We start from the raw sequence: 16,067 nt of genomic DNA, 5'->3' as shown, positions 1-16,067 counted from the left end.
TCAGCCACCGCCTAGGCCCGCGCCATATCTGGGTTTTGTTTCCCAGGAACTTGGAGATGAGAAGAGACTTGTGCATGGAGGGGAAGAGGAATGGGATTCAAAGGACCCTTTCTTCAAGCCCCGGGCCTGAAATGAGGGATGCGACTGCTGCCTGCAGACAGAGAGACAACCTCAGCGCTCGGTGGCTGGGGCGCAGTGGCACGCAGGGCGGGCGCCAGGTAGCTCCAGTCCGGCACGCGCAACCCGACAGACCGCGTCACCTTGGAAGACAGGATGCAGTCCTTTACCTAGAGTGGCAGCTTTGCGGGCTTGGTCAGCACGGGGTCTCTGGGCCGGCGGGCAATCATCTGCCTCTGCGCCTTAGCTCCTTGGAGCGGGCCTGGAGCTTCCTTCGGGTCTCAAGGGTTCCACCAAGCAAGGAAGCCCTGAGCTGCCCAAACACAATGGCGTGCAGCCGGCTACTCTTCCCCGGTCTCGGGAACTCGGTCTGTCTCTGCTTTCCCTGTCCCGCCAAGGAGCACAGAAGTGAAGGCAGTGACAAAAACTCCACCCCTCCCGCACTGCAGGGCCTGGAATCTGGTCTCCCTCATTTGAGGCCCAACTTCCCCACTGACCCACAGGTGACCTCCGACCGGAGTTCCCGCATCAAGTTCCCCTTTGTGCCTGGAGGGGGCTGTTCCCGCTGAAATATTGGGGCCCTTGTGCTCTGACTCCGGATTGGCCGGACCCCCTCCCCCACCTGTCAGAGCCCTGGTCCTACAAAGACCACTAGGTCCAGAACAGCAAGGCACCTTGGGAAAAAAAGACTCACAGGGCAGCTAATCTGCCGAAGGTTGCCCTCCTCGGATTTAGTAAAACCGGAGAGCCCAGGAGGAACTGTGACTGATGCTGGTCAGATCCCCCTCCTTGCCCCTCTTGACTGGTGTAGGTACATTCTACCTTCTTCCACAACTCTGTATGATAGAGACATAGCTGGAAACCAGGTCCCTCAGGCCTCCCTTTCCACGGAAGTCAGACCTTCACTTCCTGTCCTTTCAAATGGAGAAGATTAAATGCAGTCAGGTAAGTCACTTGGCTGCTGGGACCAGTGCAGGCAGGGTGGCTAGGTTGAAAGACCTGGGAGTAACCCCAAGGCTGGAAGGGATTAGGGGCCACAGTCACACACTGATGGTTCATTCATTCCAGGCAGTCAGGGTTGGTTAGGTGTTCTGGCTTCTCAGGAAAAGCAGGCGAGTAGTCTGGTAGCTGTTTGCAAGGCTGAATTAAGAACCCAGAGTGAGCAAGAGCTGGTTTCCCACACCTGGCAGGACTAGGGTGAGGAAAGTGGCTGCAGCCCTCAGAAAGTGCTTGCTCTCTCCTTCTCCTCTCCCCACACTGCCCCCCCACCAAACCCCTCATTCCTTCAGGCCTTGAGGTTCCAGGAGGGGAAGTCAGAGCTCCTGACTTCCTCTGAAGAGCCTATCAAGCCAAGATCTGAAAGGCAAGGTGTTGCCACAATAGGTGGGGGCCAGAAGAGGTCACTTTCACATTCTGAAACACAAAACTTGCAGCTGAGTTGTTTGTTCCTGAATCTCTTTTTTTCTTGTGCCTAAATCTCTTTTCCTTTTTGAGCCTGGAAGGACCTGGCTTCAGGAACTCTGAATGACCAAGTTTCATAGTCTTACTGAGCTTTAACCAGTAAAGTGGCCGTGGCTCCATCCCCACCTCTGGTCATCCTCCCCACCCCCAGCTTCAGGAAGCACGAGGACAGGAACCTACAGGCAGCCCTGAGCCCAGCCTGGACTGCAGGAAGACAACTGAGACCTCCATGAGAAGGGGGCACCTGAGGGCACACGCAGCCAAGCTGTGTCCCTGCAAGGGACCACCTTCCCTAGGCCGGTGTCAGCTGAGTCCTCTCTCTGCGTCAGCCAGGTGCCCTCACTGCCCGGAGCTGGAACTCAGGCGCCCAGGCGCTGCCGCCCCGAGTATCCTGCGGAAAACGTGAGAACTCTGGGGAGCCACTGCTGCCACAAGGACCCGCGGGCGGGCTACCGCGCTGGTGGCGGCTCTGTCCAAACCTCGCGTCCTCGACTTCCCATCAGCCTCATAATGGGTTGGTGAAGACCATCTCAAGAACTGCACAAACTGGTACTTCAAGTCCCAGGAAACCGAAACAACCACCGAGGCGGCTGTCTGTCCGGACCACTTCCGGAGCGAGCTCTGCGGCGGACCTCTGGCTCCTGCTCCTTTGGGCACCCGCGGTGCGGCCAGACCGCTCCTGCCAGCGACTCTCTGGCTGGCAAGGAAAAGGAGGTGGAGTTCAGACTGGCCCCTCACGCCCAGAGAGGAAGCGATTCCTGGGATCCTGCAGCCACCGAGCCGCCCGCCGTGCCTAGCCCGGGCTTGGTGGCCACCGGCACAGCTGCCTTCGACAGAGCCGGAGGAAAGGAAGTTTAAGAAGCAACTGCCGGCGTTCCGCTTATCTTGCCGCGCCCACCCGCACCCACTGCGGATTCAGAAGCTGCTCCACCGAGCCCGATTGTGTCATAAAATATTTTATTGGAAAAAAAAAGTCACCGTCTTCGCAAGAGGGGGTAGGGGCCCCAGCGACATCGGGAACCCGCCTCCAGGCCGAGCCGACCGGTTGCCCCGGGGGTCTCAGGCCGTGCCGGTCCCCGACGTCCAGAAGCGGGTGTGTGCCTGGAGGCTCCCCGGCCGGGAAGGCAGGCCCCAGACGGGGTGGGGGTGCAGGCGAGGAGCGGGGCGTGAATGCGCGTGGAGCGCTCTGCGCCACGGAGCTCAGGGCAGAGACTAGTAGCTTCCCCCGCGCTGGATGCGAGTCTCCCAGGTTAGAGCCCAGAAGCGCGCTTTAGGGTCTGTGTCCTTCCTCGTTTGGCCCCAGTTGTCCGCATTCAAGATCATAATAAAAAGATTTAGGAAGTAAACGTCTTGGACGCGGAAGGGCCGGCTCGCAGGTTTCCGCCGGGTGAGGGGGCTGCGGGCGGCGCGGGCATCCCGGGCCCGGCACCATATGCCGCCCTCAGTCCTCGCGGCTCCCGTCGCTGGGCTCGCCCGGCACCTCCGCTGGTTTCTCCGCATCCTTGGCGCGCTCCTGCTCAGTGAGCTGCTCACTCGTTGGAATTGAGTTCTTCTTGGGCCGCCCCTTGGGCTTGGTGGGAGACTCCAGGCCGCCGCCCTGCAGCACCTGCACGGGGGACCGCCAGCACCTGGGTGAGCCAGGACGTAGACTGGGGATCCCCGAGGAGACTTGCACCCAGGTGGGACTAGGGAGTTCAGGAAACCATATGAGGAAATGGTGGGGAAATGTCCCGGGAAAGGGCGGCTATTTGTCCAAATGCCGCTGGGGAGCGGCCTGGCCTGGAGAGCATAAGACTGCCAGGAGGCCTGAAGGTGCCGCGAGAGAGGAAGAAATGTCGGCTTAGCCAGGCACCCAAGGGGCAGAAAGAGCTGAGAGAGTCCCGGTGGGTACCAGGCACCGAGGGAATGGGGAGGTTGGGCAGAGTCTCTGCGGGGAGAAGGAGGAGAGTAGCTCTGCATGGCACCGGGGCATGGCCCAGGAAGCCGAGGGGCGGGAAGCCACCAGGCACACTCACTATTTTCTTCCACTTCATCCTCCGATTCTGGTACCACGTCTTCACCTGCAACTGGCTCAGGCCCAGGGATTCAGCAAGATCTATTCTGGAAAGAGCAGGGCGCACCCTCAGCAAGGCAAGTGATCACACTCCCACAGCCCGCTGGCCCCAGCCTTGCCCCGTCCTACCTGTCCGGCGTGGAAAGGTACTTCTGCTTCTCAAAGCGTTTCTCCAGGCCCATCAGCTGCAGCTCGGTGAACACAGTGCGGCTCCGACGCCCCTTCTTGGCCTTGGTGCCTGGCTCCCCAGGGCCTGCCGCCTCCAGCTTCCCGCGGAGCTGCAACTCGAGTGGCAGGTGTGGCGCACCCGCGGCGCCGGGCAGCCCAGGCCCCGCCGCCAGCAGCGCAGAGCTCAGCCCTGAACAGCCCAGCGGCGCCAGTGGGAACTTGAACACCGCCGCCTGCTCGGCCTTCAGCACGGCTGCGAAGAGAATGGGGAGCCGGGTGAGCTAGGACCGCGCTCCTCTACCCCAGGGACTGCCGCACCATGTGCCGACGCGGGTACTCGCGCTTGGCCGGTGCCACCCAGCGCAAAATCTCCATGCCCTGCCCCTCGGCGCCGGTGGCGCAGATGGAGACCCTCCTTAACGCTGCTGTTCCCCAGATCTGGGAGGGAGTATCTCTTCGACCCCGTCCGTGCTCTGTCCTGGAGTTCCCCAAGCCTCAGCGACTCTGAGATCTCGGGGTTCTTGATGAACATGTTTGCAGCTGCGGGAAACTCGGAGTGGTCTTGTCTTTCGGGGAAAGAAGAAACCAAAAATAAAACGGCAGCCGGTCCTAAGAAGATGGGCGTTTGCTCCAACCAAATCAGCACTGCTGCTTAGAAAAAGAATATGCACAGAGCAGGCACATTTGCTCTTCCGTGCGTGGCACAACAGCCATACGGTGGCTAGGAGTCATCTGGGCTGGAGTTGGGTGCTTCTCGGAAATTCCAAAGTACCCTGAGAACCTGGAAATTACTGTTGGCGTTTTCTATTTTCAGACGCTTCCCCATGAAGATGTTTCCATTTTCTTCAGTCCTAAAACGACTGTGTGCCCGCTTCAAACGAATTAGTAACAACAGAGCAGACGGAGATGAAAGGTAGCCAAATGGCGGAGTCCCAGATGGACTTAGAAGAAGCGCGCTGGCCCTGCCGTTTCCAGGCTAGGGAGCACCGACTGGGAGGTGGGGTGTCAGGGAACGCGACTTGAAGGGCTGGGGTCCCGGCTACAGCGCAGAAGCCTCCCTTCCCCGACAGGCCTGTCACTGAGGTGCGAGTCCTAGCCCGGCTGGAGCCGGAAAGGGTAGGGCAAGGCGCAGGTAAATGTGGGGCAGAGGACCCGCAGGGAAAAGGTAGGAGATGGAAGGCAGACCGACCCCAGTGAGAGAAGCCGAGGGAGGCCAACCCGCAGACGGCTGGAAAGCGAGACAGGAAAGACAAGACGAGGGTGGAGTGCGATGGAGAGGGCACCATCAGGGCAGGGCAGGCCCCGCCAAATTGAGAGAAAGGGCAGAAGCTGAAAAGGTCTGAGCAGGCCGTTCAAGCCCTGCAGAGGCCCAGCCGACCTGAAAGCAGAAGGGACAGCCAGGCAGCTGCTCACAGTCAGGCCTCTGACCCCGAGGCAAGGCCCAAGCAGGTCCGCACTGCGGCCAAGGCCGCGTTCCTCGCCCGCTGGAGCTCCCGGGGGCTCCGGGCCGCCTTGGGCCCGCGTCAGCACCCAGCTATCGGGAGCGCAGGCCTCCTCCCCAGAGGTCCGACTTCCCTGTCTTGGGCAGCCGCGGCCACTCCCGGCCAGCCCTCTGCGGCGAAGCCCAGGCGCCCGTGGCCTGAGGTCGCTTCCACCCACAAGAGTCCGTAGCCTGGTCGTGCGCCTGCAACCGGGATGCTCACTCGGGGTCCCCAGGCTGGAGGCCGAAGGGAAGCAGTGAAGGAAAGAGCGAACACCCTCCCGGGGCGGCCCGCGGGCACGAGGCCTGGTTTCTCTGAGGCCTGGCGTTTGCACCCTCCGCCTCCCGCCTGGAGGGCTCGGAGAGACAGTCCCAGAACTTGCGCTCCCAGAGCAGCTTCCCGGGGCTGCTTCGAGGCCGGAGGCGGCTCGGGGCGCCCCCGCGGTTCAGCTCGCTGTCTCCCGCCAAGCCCTGCCCGCGACCCCGCAGCCGCCACACGTACCCAGGTGGCTGTGGAAAGGCCGCGCCGCCAGCAGCGCCTGCACGCCGAACTTCAGCAGCTCGCCCGCCGCGGCCGCGGCGGCTGCGGGCGCGGCGCCCTTGGGTCCCGGTGGCTCCGTGAGGATCTCCTCAATCATGAAGCTGCGATAGCGGTGCGGCCGGTGGTCCGCGCAGCCCTCGGGCGGGCCGAAGCGCGCGGCGCCCGGCTCCCCCGGCCGCTGCATCGCGGCGCCCACGGCTGCGCCCGCTGTTTGGCGGCGGCGGCGGCTTGGCTCCGGCGCGGGGCCCGCGCGGGACTCTAGGCCGGCCCGCAGCTCGGGGCGGCGCGCGCGGGCATTTTCAGCTCCTTGCCCCTCCCCAGCCGGCCAGAGGCGGAGGCGCAGGAGCGGAGCGGGGCGCCGCGGGGGCTCAGCCAGTGGGGACCCAGGACTGCACCCGCCGCGCCGCTGCCTGCCGGAGCCAGCCCCGCTGCCCGCCCGCCCGCCCTTGCCACCGCCCCAGCTGGGAGGCTGAGCCGGAGGGAGGGAACCTGGGAGGAGGGAGGCGGAAGGGAGGCCAGAAGGGAGGGGGCCGCGTGAGAAAGGGCCGGCGACCAGGGACCGGGGACCCAGCGGGCGCACGCCCTGGAAGAGGGGCCGGGAGAGTTCGGGAGGCAAGACCCCCAGAGACGAGAGTCGGAGGGATCAACGACACAGGTGAGAGAGGGGGCAGAGGGAGACGGCGTGGGCCAAACAAGAGTCGAGAGAGTGTGATGTGAGGGTACCAGGGACGCCACCGAGATGTGCACAGAGACCAAAAGAGGCGTGAGAGCCAGCGGGCTGTGACGTGACGGAGGGCACAGAGGCAGGCGGGGCGGAGGGAGGGGGCGGTAAAGAAAGGGGACAGCTAGAAAACGAGCGGCTTGATCCGCTTTTAGGTAGCCCCGGAAAGGTCGGGAGGAGGAGGGGCAAAGGCCGCGCTCCTCAGCTGGGAAGGAGGTGGTCCGAGCAGCCTCCAGTCCCGGGCTCAAGACCGCCAACCCGGCAAGGGTGAGGCAGCGTGCAGGGATGCAAGGGGCAGAGCGGTAGGGGCATTTGTGCACCCCGCCCACCTCTGCCTCAGTTTACCATGTACGGCCTCATTTCTCTCCGAGCTGCCGTGAGAGAAAAGTCTTCTCCAGCCGAGATTTGCTTGATTTGCAAATTCAAGTGATCCATGGACACATCCGTCTTGACAGCCCCCAGGAGGCTGTGGGCTGGTTACATCCCCCTAGTTAGAAAAGAAAAAGGATTCGAGGAGAAGGGAAGGATGCAGCTTTGTCTTCACCCAGCTTTGGAGTATCAAGAAACCGTTACTGGGCGGAGTGGGGCGAGGGGGCCACAGGCTGCTCTGAGAGTGTAAAGACCAAACCCTGGTGGGACCTGGCTCCATTGCGGAGCCTCAAAGCTTCCAACATGATGGAGGAAGTTGGCAGTGCCTTCTCTAGATCTTTCTTTCCATCATTAGAGAGTATAAACCCAAGCCGTGGAGTGAACGACCCCAAAGCTACTCTACACTGAACTCCTCTCTTTGGTCCTGCCACTACTGGTGAAACCACTGACCCTTTCTGGGCCTCAGTTTCCTTACCTGTCCTGAGGAGATGCTGACACCTGGCTCCAGGGAGACTGTGAGAACTCAGTGAGGGGGTCCTGCACGCCGAGGGTCCTGCACCCTGGGAGCCCTTAGGTCTGTTTGGAGAGAAAACAGTTCCTCCAGGCAAGAGGGGAGAAGTGTCCCCAGGAGGTAGGGGGAGGAGTACCTGCCCTTCTCCTCCTTCTCAGGAATCACTGGTCCTACCTCCCAGCCCCATCCGCCATTGCCAGTCGCACTGTGAGTGTCCTGGGCCACCCCGACTTCCTCTATGAGCTCCATGCAGGGCCTCAGTCTTCACCCTAGGTAACTAGAGCTTACCACACCTGTGGCCATGCCCCCCACCCAAGTTGAAGTCCTTTCTCCAGCGCCAGCTGCTGGTGGGGAGGCCTTCAGGCTGGCCCTCAGTCCCTGGCCCCTGCCCCAGACTCGGGGTGGGGGTGGGGGGCAGGTGGGGAGGACTAGGAAGTGGCCCAGATCCTTTGTCTGTAGGGCTTGGAGTGAGGACAAAGACTACCTTCTCTGGTAAGATCCCAATCCCAAGAGCCCACTGTCTCTCCTTCCCAGTTGTTGCATGACTTTCTGAACTCAGTTACCACTGGGACTGAAAGAAGGTGGCCTCAATGGCCGCCAGTTGCTTCAGACTCCCTCAATGAGTGGTGCTGTGAGCCTACATGGTTCTTTGGAAAGGGTGGAGAGGGCACCACTAAAAGCAACAGTATCCCACACTGAGCAGGCCACCTCGTGAGAGACCAAGAGACCAGGAAGCTGGCCCTGTCACTGTTGGCCAAGCAGCCACCGACATCCTACTTGGCAAATAGAAAAAAGCCAGTGTCTCCTGGGAGGCCGGGGCAGCTATTCGGCTCCCCTCACCCATGGGTAGACTCAGAGAACCCTCCCTAGATGAGTGCAGTGGTATCACTCAATTCAACCATCTCCTTTCTCAGATGGGAAACTGAGGCCTAGCGAGAGGCAGGGCCTGGTGCAGGGACTACAGTGAGTAGGGCTGGTTTACTATTGCTCCTTGTACAGAGCCATATCAAGCCCTTTTTCCCGACTTCCTCCCTCACCTCCCCCATCTTAGCAGGGCCCCTGCCCCCTCCTCACCCCCTGGCTTCTACATCTCCCTAAGGGCATAGCCTAGTGGCGGTTTCTCCCTGAGTAGGCCCAGCTAGCCTCTGTCCCATCCCCTGTTATTTGGGCCCTAACAGAAGCCACCCAAATTTGAACCATCTCTGCCCCATGCTCAAGACCTGAGGGTCTCACATCCTCAAAATGGTCCCCAGATTCCAGATTCAAGGATCACACTGTTCATCAGCTGTCACTAAACTTATTTTACTACAAGCCATCCTCCTGGGATAGTTCCTTGGTCAGTTTGTGGGGGAGGGGTCATTTTCAGGATGGAGGCCTCATGTCTAGATTTGGGGAGTCAGAAGACTAGTGCAGCCCAGCCCTCACCCCATTCCACAGGTGTACACCCCTAGCTCCTTGGACACTGACCAGGACCATTTCCTGCAGCCCCAGGCCAGCCTTGCAGCATGAGCAGAGGGCAGCTTTGGGAATGAGGCCCTGAGGGCTGGAAGGAGAATGCCCAGCGCCTAGGGAGCTTTGGGAGACCGCAGCTGGCTCCAGGGGCTGACAGAGCCAGGGTCCTGCCCCCGGTCGCCCAAAACACCTCCCTCGCAGGTCTGTCTCTGGCCCCCCTGGCTCCTGCTAGACGCAGCCTCCCCGTCACCCGACCCCAGGGCAAACCAGCAGATAAACCCTTTTTCGGCGAAAATTACACAAAACCGGCGGCGGCGGGGCCTCCTCTGCTCAGGCACTGCCGCGTTGGCGGCCGAAAAAAGAGGCTCCCAGAGAACGGGAACCCCCTCCCTGTCTAGGACACCGAGGCCAAGAGAGGGGAAGCCTCCTCCCCAGTGGGGTGCAGTCTGGGATCGCAGTCCCCACCCCAGGGGCGCAGCTGCCAGCCCGACGCCTGGGACATCCCCCCTCCCGAGGCCTCTAGCCGCCGCCGCGAAAATCCCGGAAACCGTCCCGCTCGCGGCGGGCGCAGTGGAAAAGGTGACCTCAGCGCCCCGGGCCAGCCGCCCTCCCTAGCAGCCGGGCGGCGAGGGGCTCCGGGCGGCAGGGGGTCCTCGGCGCCGCCCAGTCGTTGGATGAGGGCCCTCGGAGCGCAGAACCGGCCTCCTCCCCACCCATGTTCTGCCCCTCACACCCTACAGCCCCTTTGGAGGTTGCGGGACTGGGAGGGGACCACCTCATTCCCACAACCGAATCCCCTAAGCATTCAGGTGTAGGTTGCAGAACCGCCTCCTCTCCACCCACACACTACTTCTACTCCAGCGCCTCCCAGACCGGACTGAAATGGCTCCGCGCGCGAAGGGGTCCGGGAGCCGTTCGTTGTACGTGGGGGAAGCTGAGTCTGGAAGAAGCACTCGGGGCGGGCTCAGCGGCCAACGGCCAGGGGATCGTGCATTGCTTGGAGAACGCTGGGCTCTCCTCCATCTGCCTCGGCCGTGGGCAGTTTGTTTCCGCTCCCACTTGCAGCGGGTCTGCATCTTAATTGGCAAAACGAAGTTGGGGCCGCGGTGGAGCGGGGGCTTCTTCCAGAACGGTCAGCTCACCTCCGGCTGCAGTCGTCCCAGCAGCCGCCTGCGGGGGGTCCCACGCCCTCTTACTGGTTGACGTCCAGCCCCTAGGGGTCCAGGTGGCCCCGGGCCACCTCATCTCGCGGCCTTCTGCTCCCGGCGCAGCCTTGCGCGCCCCGCCGCCCAGCACACTGTCCGTCCCTGGGGACGCGTCACTAGCGCTGGGAATAGAGCTCGTTTCCTCTTTTCTTTTCTTTTTTCTTTTCTTCTTCTTCTTCTTTTTTTTTTTTTTTTTTACCTTTGGTTCTGATTGTCTAGGCTGTTGGTGCCGTGTTGGTGGTGCTATTGGGACTGGGGCACCGGCCTTGGCCGCAGGTGTGCTGTGCCCGACAGAGGCCGCCTGGACCTCGCTCGGAACGCACCGTCTGGATGGGCTGCAGCGTTCGCCTTGCTTTTGCCCCGAGCAGAGACTGGCAATATCTTTCCTAGCTTCAAAACAGAAAATCTTGGAATTATAAAATTACCCCGTCCCCATGCTTACAGGTTTATCTCCTGGAGACCAACTCGCTTTCTCTTTGGAGAAGCCAGTCTCTGTGATGCTTTCTTCCATGAAAATTTCGAACTCAAATGTGGGCATTCGTTTTGAGTCATTTCAAAGCCCTAGAAGCTCGGGGTCAAATTGTGTTTGGGGTGACAGCGCCTTTAGACACATCCCCCTCTCTTTCCAAGCTCCACCTCTTGGAGCAATTTACAAATTTGTTCCTTTGGAATTCGCTACTTTATTTTTGTTTTGTAAGTTTTGTTGTTGATTTTTTTAAAATGTCTAATTTTCTATGGAAGTATGAGTTTAAATACATCCAACAGCCCAGCATAGTGGCAAGCGCCTGTAGTCCCAGCTTCCGGGCAGGTTGAGGTAGGAGGATTCCTTGAGCCCAACAGTTCGAAGCTGCAGTGAACTATGATTGCCCCACTGCACCAGCCTGGGCGACAGATCCAGACCCCGTCTCTTAACAAAAATAATAAATAAAAATAAAAGATAGATCCTTAGATAGGTAATAAAAAACTCGCTCCAGCGACCCGGAGATGACCCGGTTCTTGGTCTAGGAACCCGAGGTGATGCTCCTGGACATGCAGAGCTGCCAGCCCGCCGCTACCCTCCCAGCGTCCAGGGCCTGGAGGGTCCCGCCTCCATTTCACACCCACCGCTCTCCAGCCCCAGCGGCTCCCGCAGAGACCTTGCTTCGGAGTCCAGTTACACGAACCAGCGGCGCCTGAGGCCACACCCAGAGTCAGGAAGTAGCCGTCTGGGTGCCGGGGCTCGGTGAGGCCGGCCGCGAAGACCAGAGCTGCTGGGCGCCGGCTGCAAGGCCGGGTGGGGGCGGTGCTTGGGACCCGCACGGGTGCTCTCCCGCCGGCGAGTGTGGACCCTGGGCCCAGGTCTGACCCCCACGCGCGTGCAGCTTCGACCCTTCGAGGAGCATCAGGGTCGGTGCGGACCGACTACGCAGGCCCTCCCTGCCCCATCCGGGCTGGTGCCAGGCTGCAGCTCGAGACCTGGTTTCCACCCCAGGCTCCCACAGAGCCCATGAAGCGCTGGTCACAGTCCCTGGAAGCCGCGGACCAGGCTCCTCTAGGAGCCTTCCCGACGTGCAGAGCCTGAGACCCCAGACAGCGGCCGACTCGCGCGGGCCAGAACGCGGCGAGGCGCCCGCAGAAACGGCTCGGCTTTTCTTTCTTTTCCCCTTTTCTTTTCTTTCATTATTTGCATTTTTTCCTCTTTCTTCCCTTCTTCCACCCATTTCCCCCTCCTCTTTCTTTTGTTTTTTAAGTCCTCCCCCCACCCCGTTTCTTTCTTTTATTGCTCGCTCATTCTCTCTCTTGTCTCCTCTTCTGCTCCTGCTCCCCGCCCCTTTCTGTTCCTTTTCATCAGAAGGACTGCCAACTCACAGTCCCGTCCTCCTAATAAAAGAAGAGGCCTTCGTGCTCGCGGTGCCCACCAGGTGCCAGACGCTCTGAAGCTCTAGCTAGTATGTTTAACAGGCACAGAGCTCTTGGAGGGTTCTACAGCCTGTGGAGGGGGTGCGGGATTCTTCCAGCTTGGGCAGCCTGGGGAGCTAGGCCTGGGATTGGGGAAGGGGTCTGGGCCCTGGCCCCTTAACCAGGTGAGATGGACCACAGCATCTCCTCCAGAATGTCTCCTGGTGGCAGGGAGGCCAGGCCAGATCACATTGCCCACGTTCCAGCAGGGACTTACACTTGCATCTGTCCTTCCTGACACAGGACTCTACTGTAGCTACCAGTCCTGGCTTCACCTGCCACCTCCCCACTCCACCACCCTGCTAGGACTGGAAGGGAGGGGGCTGGGCACTGCCTCCTCCAGCAGCACCTCCCACTGGGTGCTGCTTGGGAAGGGATGGAACAGGGGACATGGTGCTTCTTTTACAGACAAGAGTTCTGGGATCTAGGGGGGAAAAGGAGGCTACAGCCATACTACCCCTCAGATGCCAGGCAGGATCAGCCTCTGGTACCCTGGCTTCAAGACAGCCCTCCTGCCTCCTGCTGGTGTGAACTGACTGAAGATGACACACAGAGAGGATGGGGACAGGAGCTGGTGCCACCTCCACAGGCACTGGGCTTCCCTGGGCCCCTCTCCCTTGTCACACCTGTACTTTCTGCCTTGTCCCTGCCCCTGGGTGCCAGGAATGGGCTTACAAGCCTGGTTCCCACATGGTCAAGTCCCACACATTTGCAGATAGGCAGAGCACACAGGGGACCTCGAGATGGTTTGCAGACATCTTCCTACTACTGCCCTTGAGCAAGCCCATTTCCTGTCCAAGCCTCAGTTTTCCCATATGAAAAAACAGGAGGGGGTTTTTAGGTGAATCTTTCTCCTTGCCAGTGTTAACAACTTAGGTCATGGATTGAAAAACTTTTTCTATAAAGGGCCAGATAAGCAAATGTTTCAGGCTTTGCAGGCCACATGGCCCTGTTTCGTGACTCAGCCCAGTCTTTGTAGTGTGAAAGTAGCCCTAGATAATGCATAAATGAGAGGGTATGGCTGTGTTCCAACCAACTTTATTTATAGATATGAAAATCTGAATTATATCTAATTTTCATGTCGCAAAATATGATTTTTTTTTCAACCACTTAAATATGTAAAAACCATTCTCAGTTTGCTGGCCAAGCAACAACAGGCAGTGGGCCACAGTTTACCAATTCTTGTGTAGTTTCAATTATTCTGATTGCACAAATATTGCACTTCCGTATCAGACATGTTGCCTTATGTTAACATGTTTTCTTCTAATTTCTTTTTTCCAGGAAAGGATCTGTTAGTTTACCAGTATTTGGGCCTTAGGAACACAGAATCACCTGGCTCATTTCCTACTCCCATTTCTGAGTTCTCAACAATTTAAGTGTTTCCCTTATTAATACCATACCCAGACACTGGATTGCACAACGTACAATCACCCTCTCACTTAATCCTTGCAACAGTCTTTGGAATAGAGATAGTTTACCCTGCCTTCCAGCTCCTTGCACACCCCTGGAGACAGGGCGCTCACTCCCTTCAGTGGCTGCCTAACAGACTGCTGAGAGCCTAGTGACCTAGGCTTGCAGCCCCTTAAGGATGAAGGCCACCCCCGGGGAGAGTGCCTCTTCCCAGCCAGCCATTCCCAATCCCTGGCAATTCCATCTAAATCCTCTCCAGCTGTTGAAATGTAGATGGACAAGGGGCCGTGGCTCTGACTTTCTGGGAGTTTCCCAAGCCTTGAGCTTTTGCAGCTGCCAAGTGACAAATCTTGCAGGGACTAGGCAAAGGGAAAGAATATGACAGAAAAATAGAGATTATAAATGTGTTGCTTGCTGGAAGTGTTTCCAGGAAATCTTGCTCACAGGGAGGCCTTATCGCCCCGCCCCCGCAACTTCCTTGGTTCTTGCGCCCTCTGCTGGTCATATTGAGTCTTAACCATGCTCACTCGGAACCGTTCCTCTTGTGAAGGAAAACAAGACTGCATGATCGCACTTGTATGTGGAATCTAAAAAAGCTGACATCACAGAAATAGAGTGAAATGGTGGCTATTAGGGCTGGGATATGGGGGAAAAATGAGAAGATGCTGGTCAAAGGGTACAAACTTTCAGTGATAAGATAAATTCTGAGGATCTACGTACAGCATGGTGACTATAGTTAACAATGATGTATTGTGTGCTTGAAATGTGCTGAAAGGGTCGGTCTTCAGTGTTCTCACCAAAATGGTAACTATGTGACGCGATAGATATGTTAATTAGCTTGATTGTGGTGATCATCACAGTATATACATATACCAAAACATCACATTGTACACCTCGAATACATACTTTTTTTTTTTTTTTTTTTGAGACAGGTATGACTGTCGCCCAGGCTGGAGCCCAGTGGTGCCATCTCAGCTCACTGCAACCTCCACCTCCTGGGCTCAAGCAATCCTCCCACATCTTGGGCTCAAGCAATCCTCCCACCTCAACCTCCATAGTAGCTGGGACTGCAGGCACACACCACCATGCCCAGCTAATTTTTGTATTTTGGATAGACATAGGGTTTCACCATGTTGCCCAGGCTGGTCTCCAACTCCTGCGCTCAAGCAATCTGCCTGCCTTGGCCTCCCAAAGTGCTGGAATTACAGGCATGTGACACCATGCCCAGCATATATACAATTTTTATTTGCCCATTATACCTCAATAAAGCTGAGGGATTTTTTTTTTTAAAAAAAAGGAAAAATAATCTAGTACTTACTTTCCTTCTCTACGTGTCAAACACCTTGCTGGATGCTGAAGATACAAAGAAAAAGATATCTTAGCTGCCCACGGGAAGTGCAGTTTAACCATGCAAAGATGTACAAATGTGCTCACAGCCAATGGCAAAGGCACAGCGCAGAAGGCGGTGGACACAACGGGAGGGAGCACGCCACGGAGCAGAGGCGTGCGGGAGGCCCTGAGCCCCAGGGGTGGGGACCTTCCAGACACACACAGTGAGCTCGTGCTGGTGTTCCGATCAGCAGGCCACACAGCACAGGTTGGATTTTAAATGTTTGGATACTTTTAGAGCCAGCTGCATCTGACCTTCAGGGACTTAAGAGGCTGAGCTCTGTGCCCTGTAATGAAGCCCAGGGGGATGCTCTCTGGGCCTTCTACTGAAAAGGGGAGTCTCTCAGTACGTTGTGGGTTCCACTGTGCACTCCCAAACCTGGAAGAGCCCTAGTCAGTCTTCTAGGGAGCACACCGTCTGTGCAAGGCCTTGTGCCTCCTGTTACATGATCTCATTTAAACTCAGTCTTCCCACTCTAGGAGACTGGCAATTTTACCCTTAATTTACTAGCAAGGAAACTGAGGCACAGAGGGGTGACCTCATTTGTCTGAGAGGTGGAGCTGCAGTGCTCCCTCCACAGTATCACAATGACCTTTTTGGGGACCCCAAAAAGTCACCTTCTGACTTAACCCCTACTATCCCTCGCTGATTGCCACTGAGACAGACCTATGGCTCTAGCTGCCACAGGTCACCCAAGCTGGGTGACCACGGGCACACCAAGCTCACTGTGTCCAGATCTGGACATATTGTTATCTGAGTGGAGAAGAGGGACTGGAGCAGCTATCCCCTGCTGACACAGCTCACTGACCAGGGGGGTTCCCTGGGAGGCAGCCCTGTTCCTACCCAAGCACAAACAGCAGGCAAGGCATCTCCACTCAAAGGGCAGGGCCCTGTGGACTCAATTCTGGTCAGGACACCCATGGTACTGGGCTCCTTCCATAGGTTGGCCCTGTGCTGGTCCCAACCTTATCCCATTGTAGCTCAGTCTAGGAGAGCAGGACTGCCATTTACAGACTACGTAACTCCCGGGGTGTCACCGACTGTGCTGAGAATAGCACTTCTTGATTGTGCAGTGTGCGACCCACACAACTGTGCCCAACAGTCCTGCCAATTATTTGTTTGCTTCTCTTCTCATCAAACCAAATGGATAGAAAAGGTTGTTATCATTGTTTTGAGTTCTGCCTGCTCCTTCCCCAGATGATAAGCAACATATTGAAACAAGGGAAGAAAACATATCCTATCTGCATACTT

The 16,067-nt window shown here is 58.0% G+C and overlaps 1 protein-coding gene across 1 annotated transcript; it reads right to left on the bottom strand.

Moving 5' to 3' along the window:
- Window positions 1-2,518: 2,518 nt before the first annotated feature.
- BARX1 (BARX homeobox 1) lies at window positions 2,519-6,219 on the bottom strand. Its single transcript, XM_003911998.4, has 4 exons — window positions 5,782-6,219; window positions 3,761-4,052; window positions 3,594-3,678; window positions 2,519-3,184 (listed from the first exon to the last, which is right to left on the bottom strand). Exons 1-4 carry the CDS (start codon window positions 6,002-6,004, stop codon window positions 3,020-3,022), a joined length of 765 nt encoding a protein of 254 aa, XP_003912047.1. The 5' UTR covers window positions 6,005-6,219; the 3' UTR covers window positions 2,519-3,019.
- Between the last annotated feature and the right edge of the window lie 9,848 nt (window positions 6,220-16,067).

The sequence above is a fragment of the Papio anubis genome, chromosome 13, assembly GCF_008728515.1.
Source record: "Papio anubis isolate 15944 chromosome 13, Panubis1.0, whole genome shotgun sequence".
Taxonomy (NCBI): Eukaryota; Metazoa; Chordata; class Mammalia; order Primates; family Cercopithecidae; genus Papio; species Papio anubis.
This window is presented reverse-complemented; position numbering and strand designations above follow the sequence as displayed.

What these genes read in the sequence shown, in the direction of transcription:
- BARX1 (XM_003911998.4), bottom strand. Translation starts at nt 6,004, where the DNA reads ATGCAGCGGCCGGGGGAGCCGGGCGCCGCGCGCTTCGGCCCGCCCGAG. An exon ending in GCCTTTCCACAGCCACCTGG is followed by an intron (nt 4,053 to 5,781) that starts GTACGTGTGGCG and finishes TTCTCTTCGCAG; the next exon opens with CCGTGCTGAAGGCCGAGCAG. An exon ending in GGATGAAGTGGAAGAAAATA is followed by an intron (nt 3,185 to 3,593) that starts GTGAGTGTGCCT and finishes TCCCCCGTGCAG; the next exon opens with GTGCTGCAGGGCGGCGGCCT.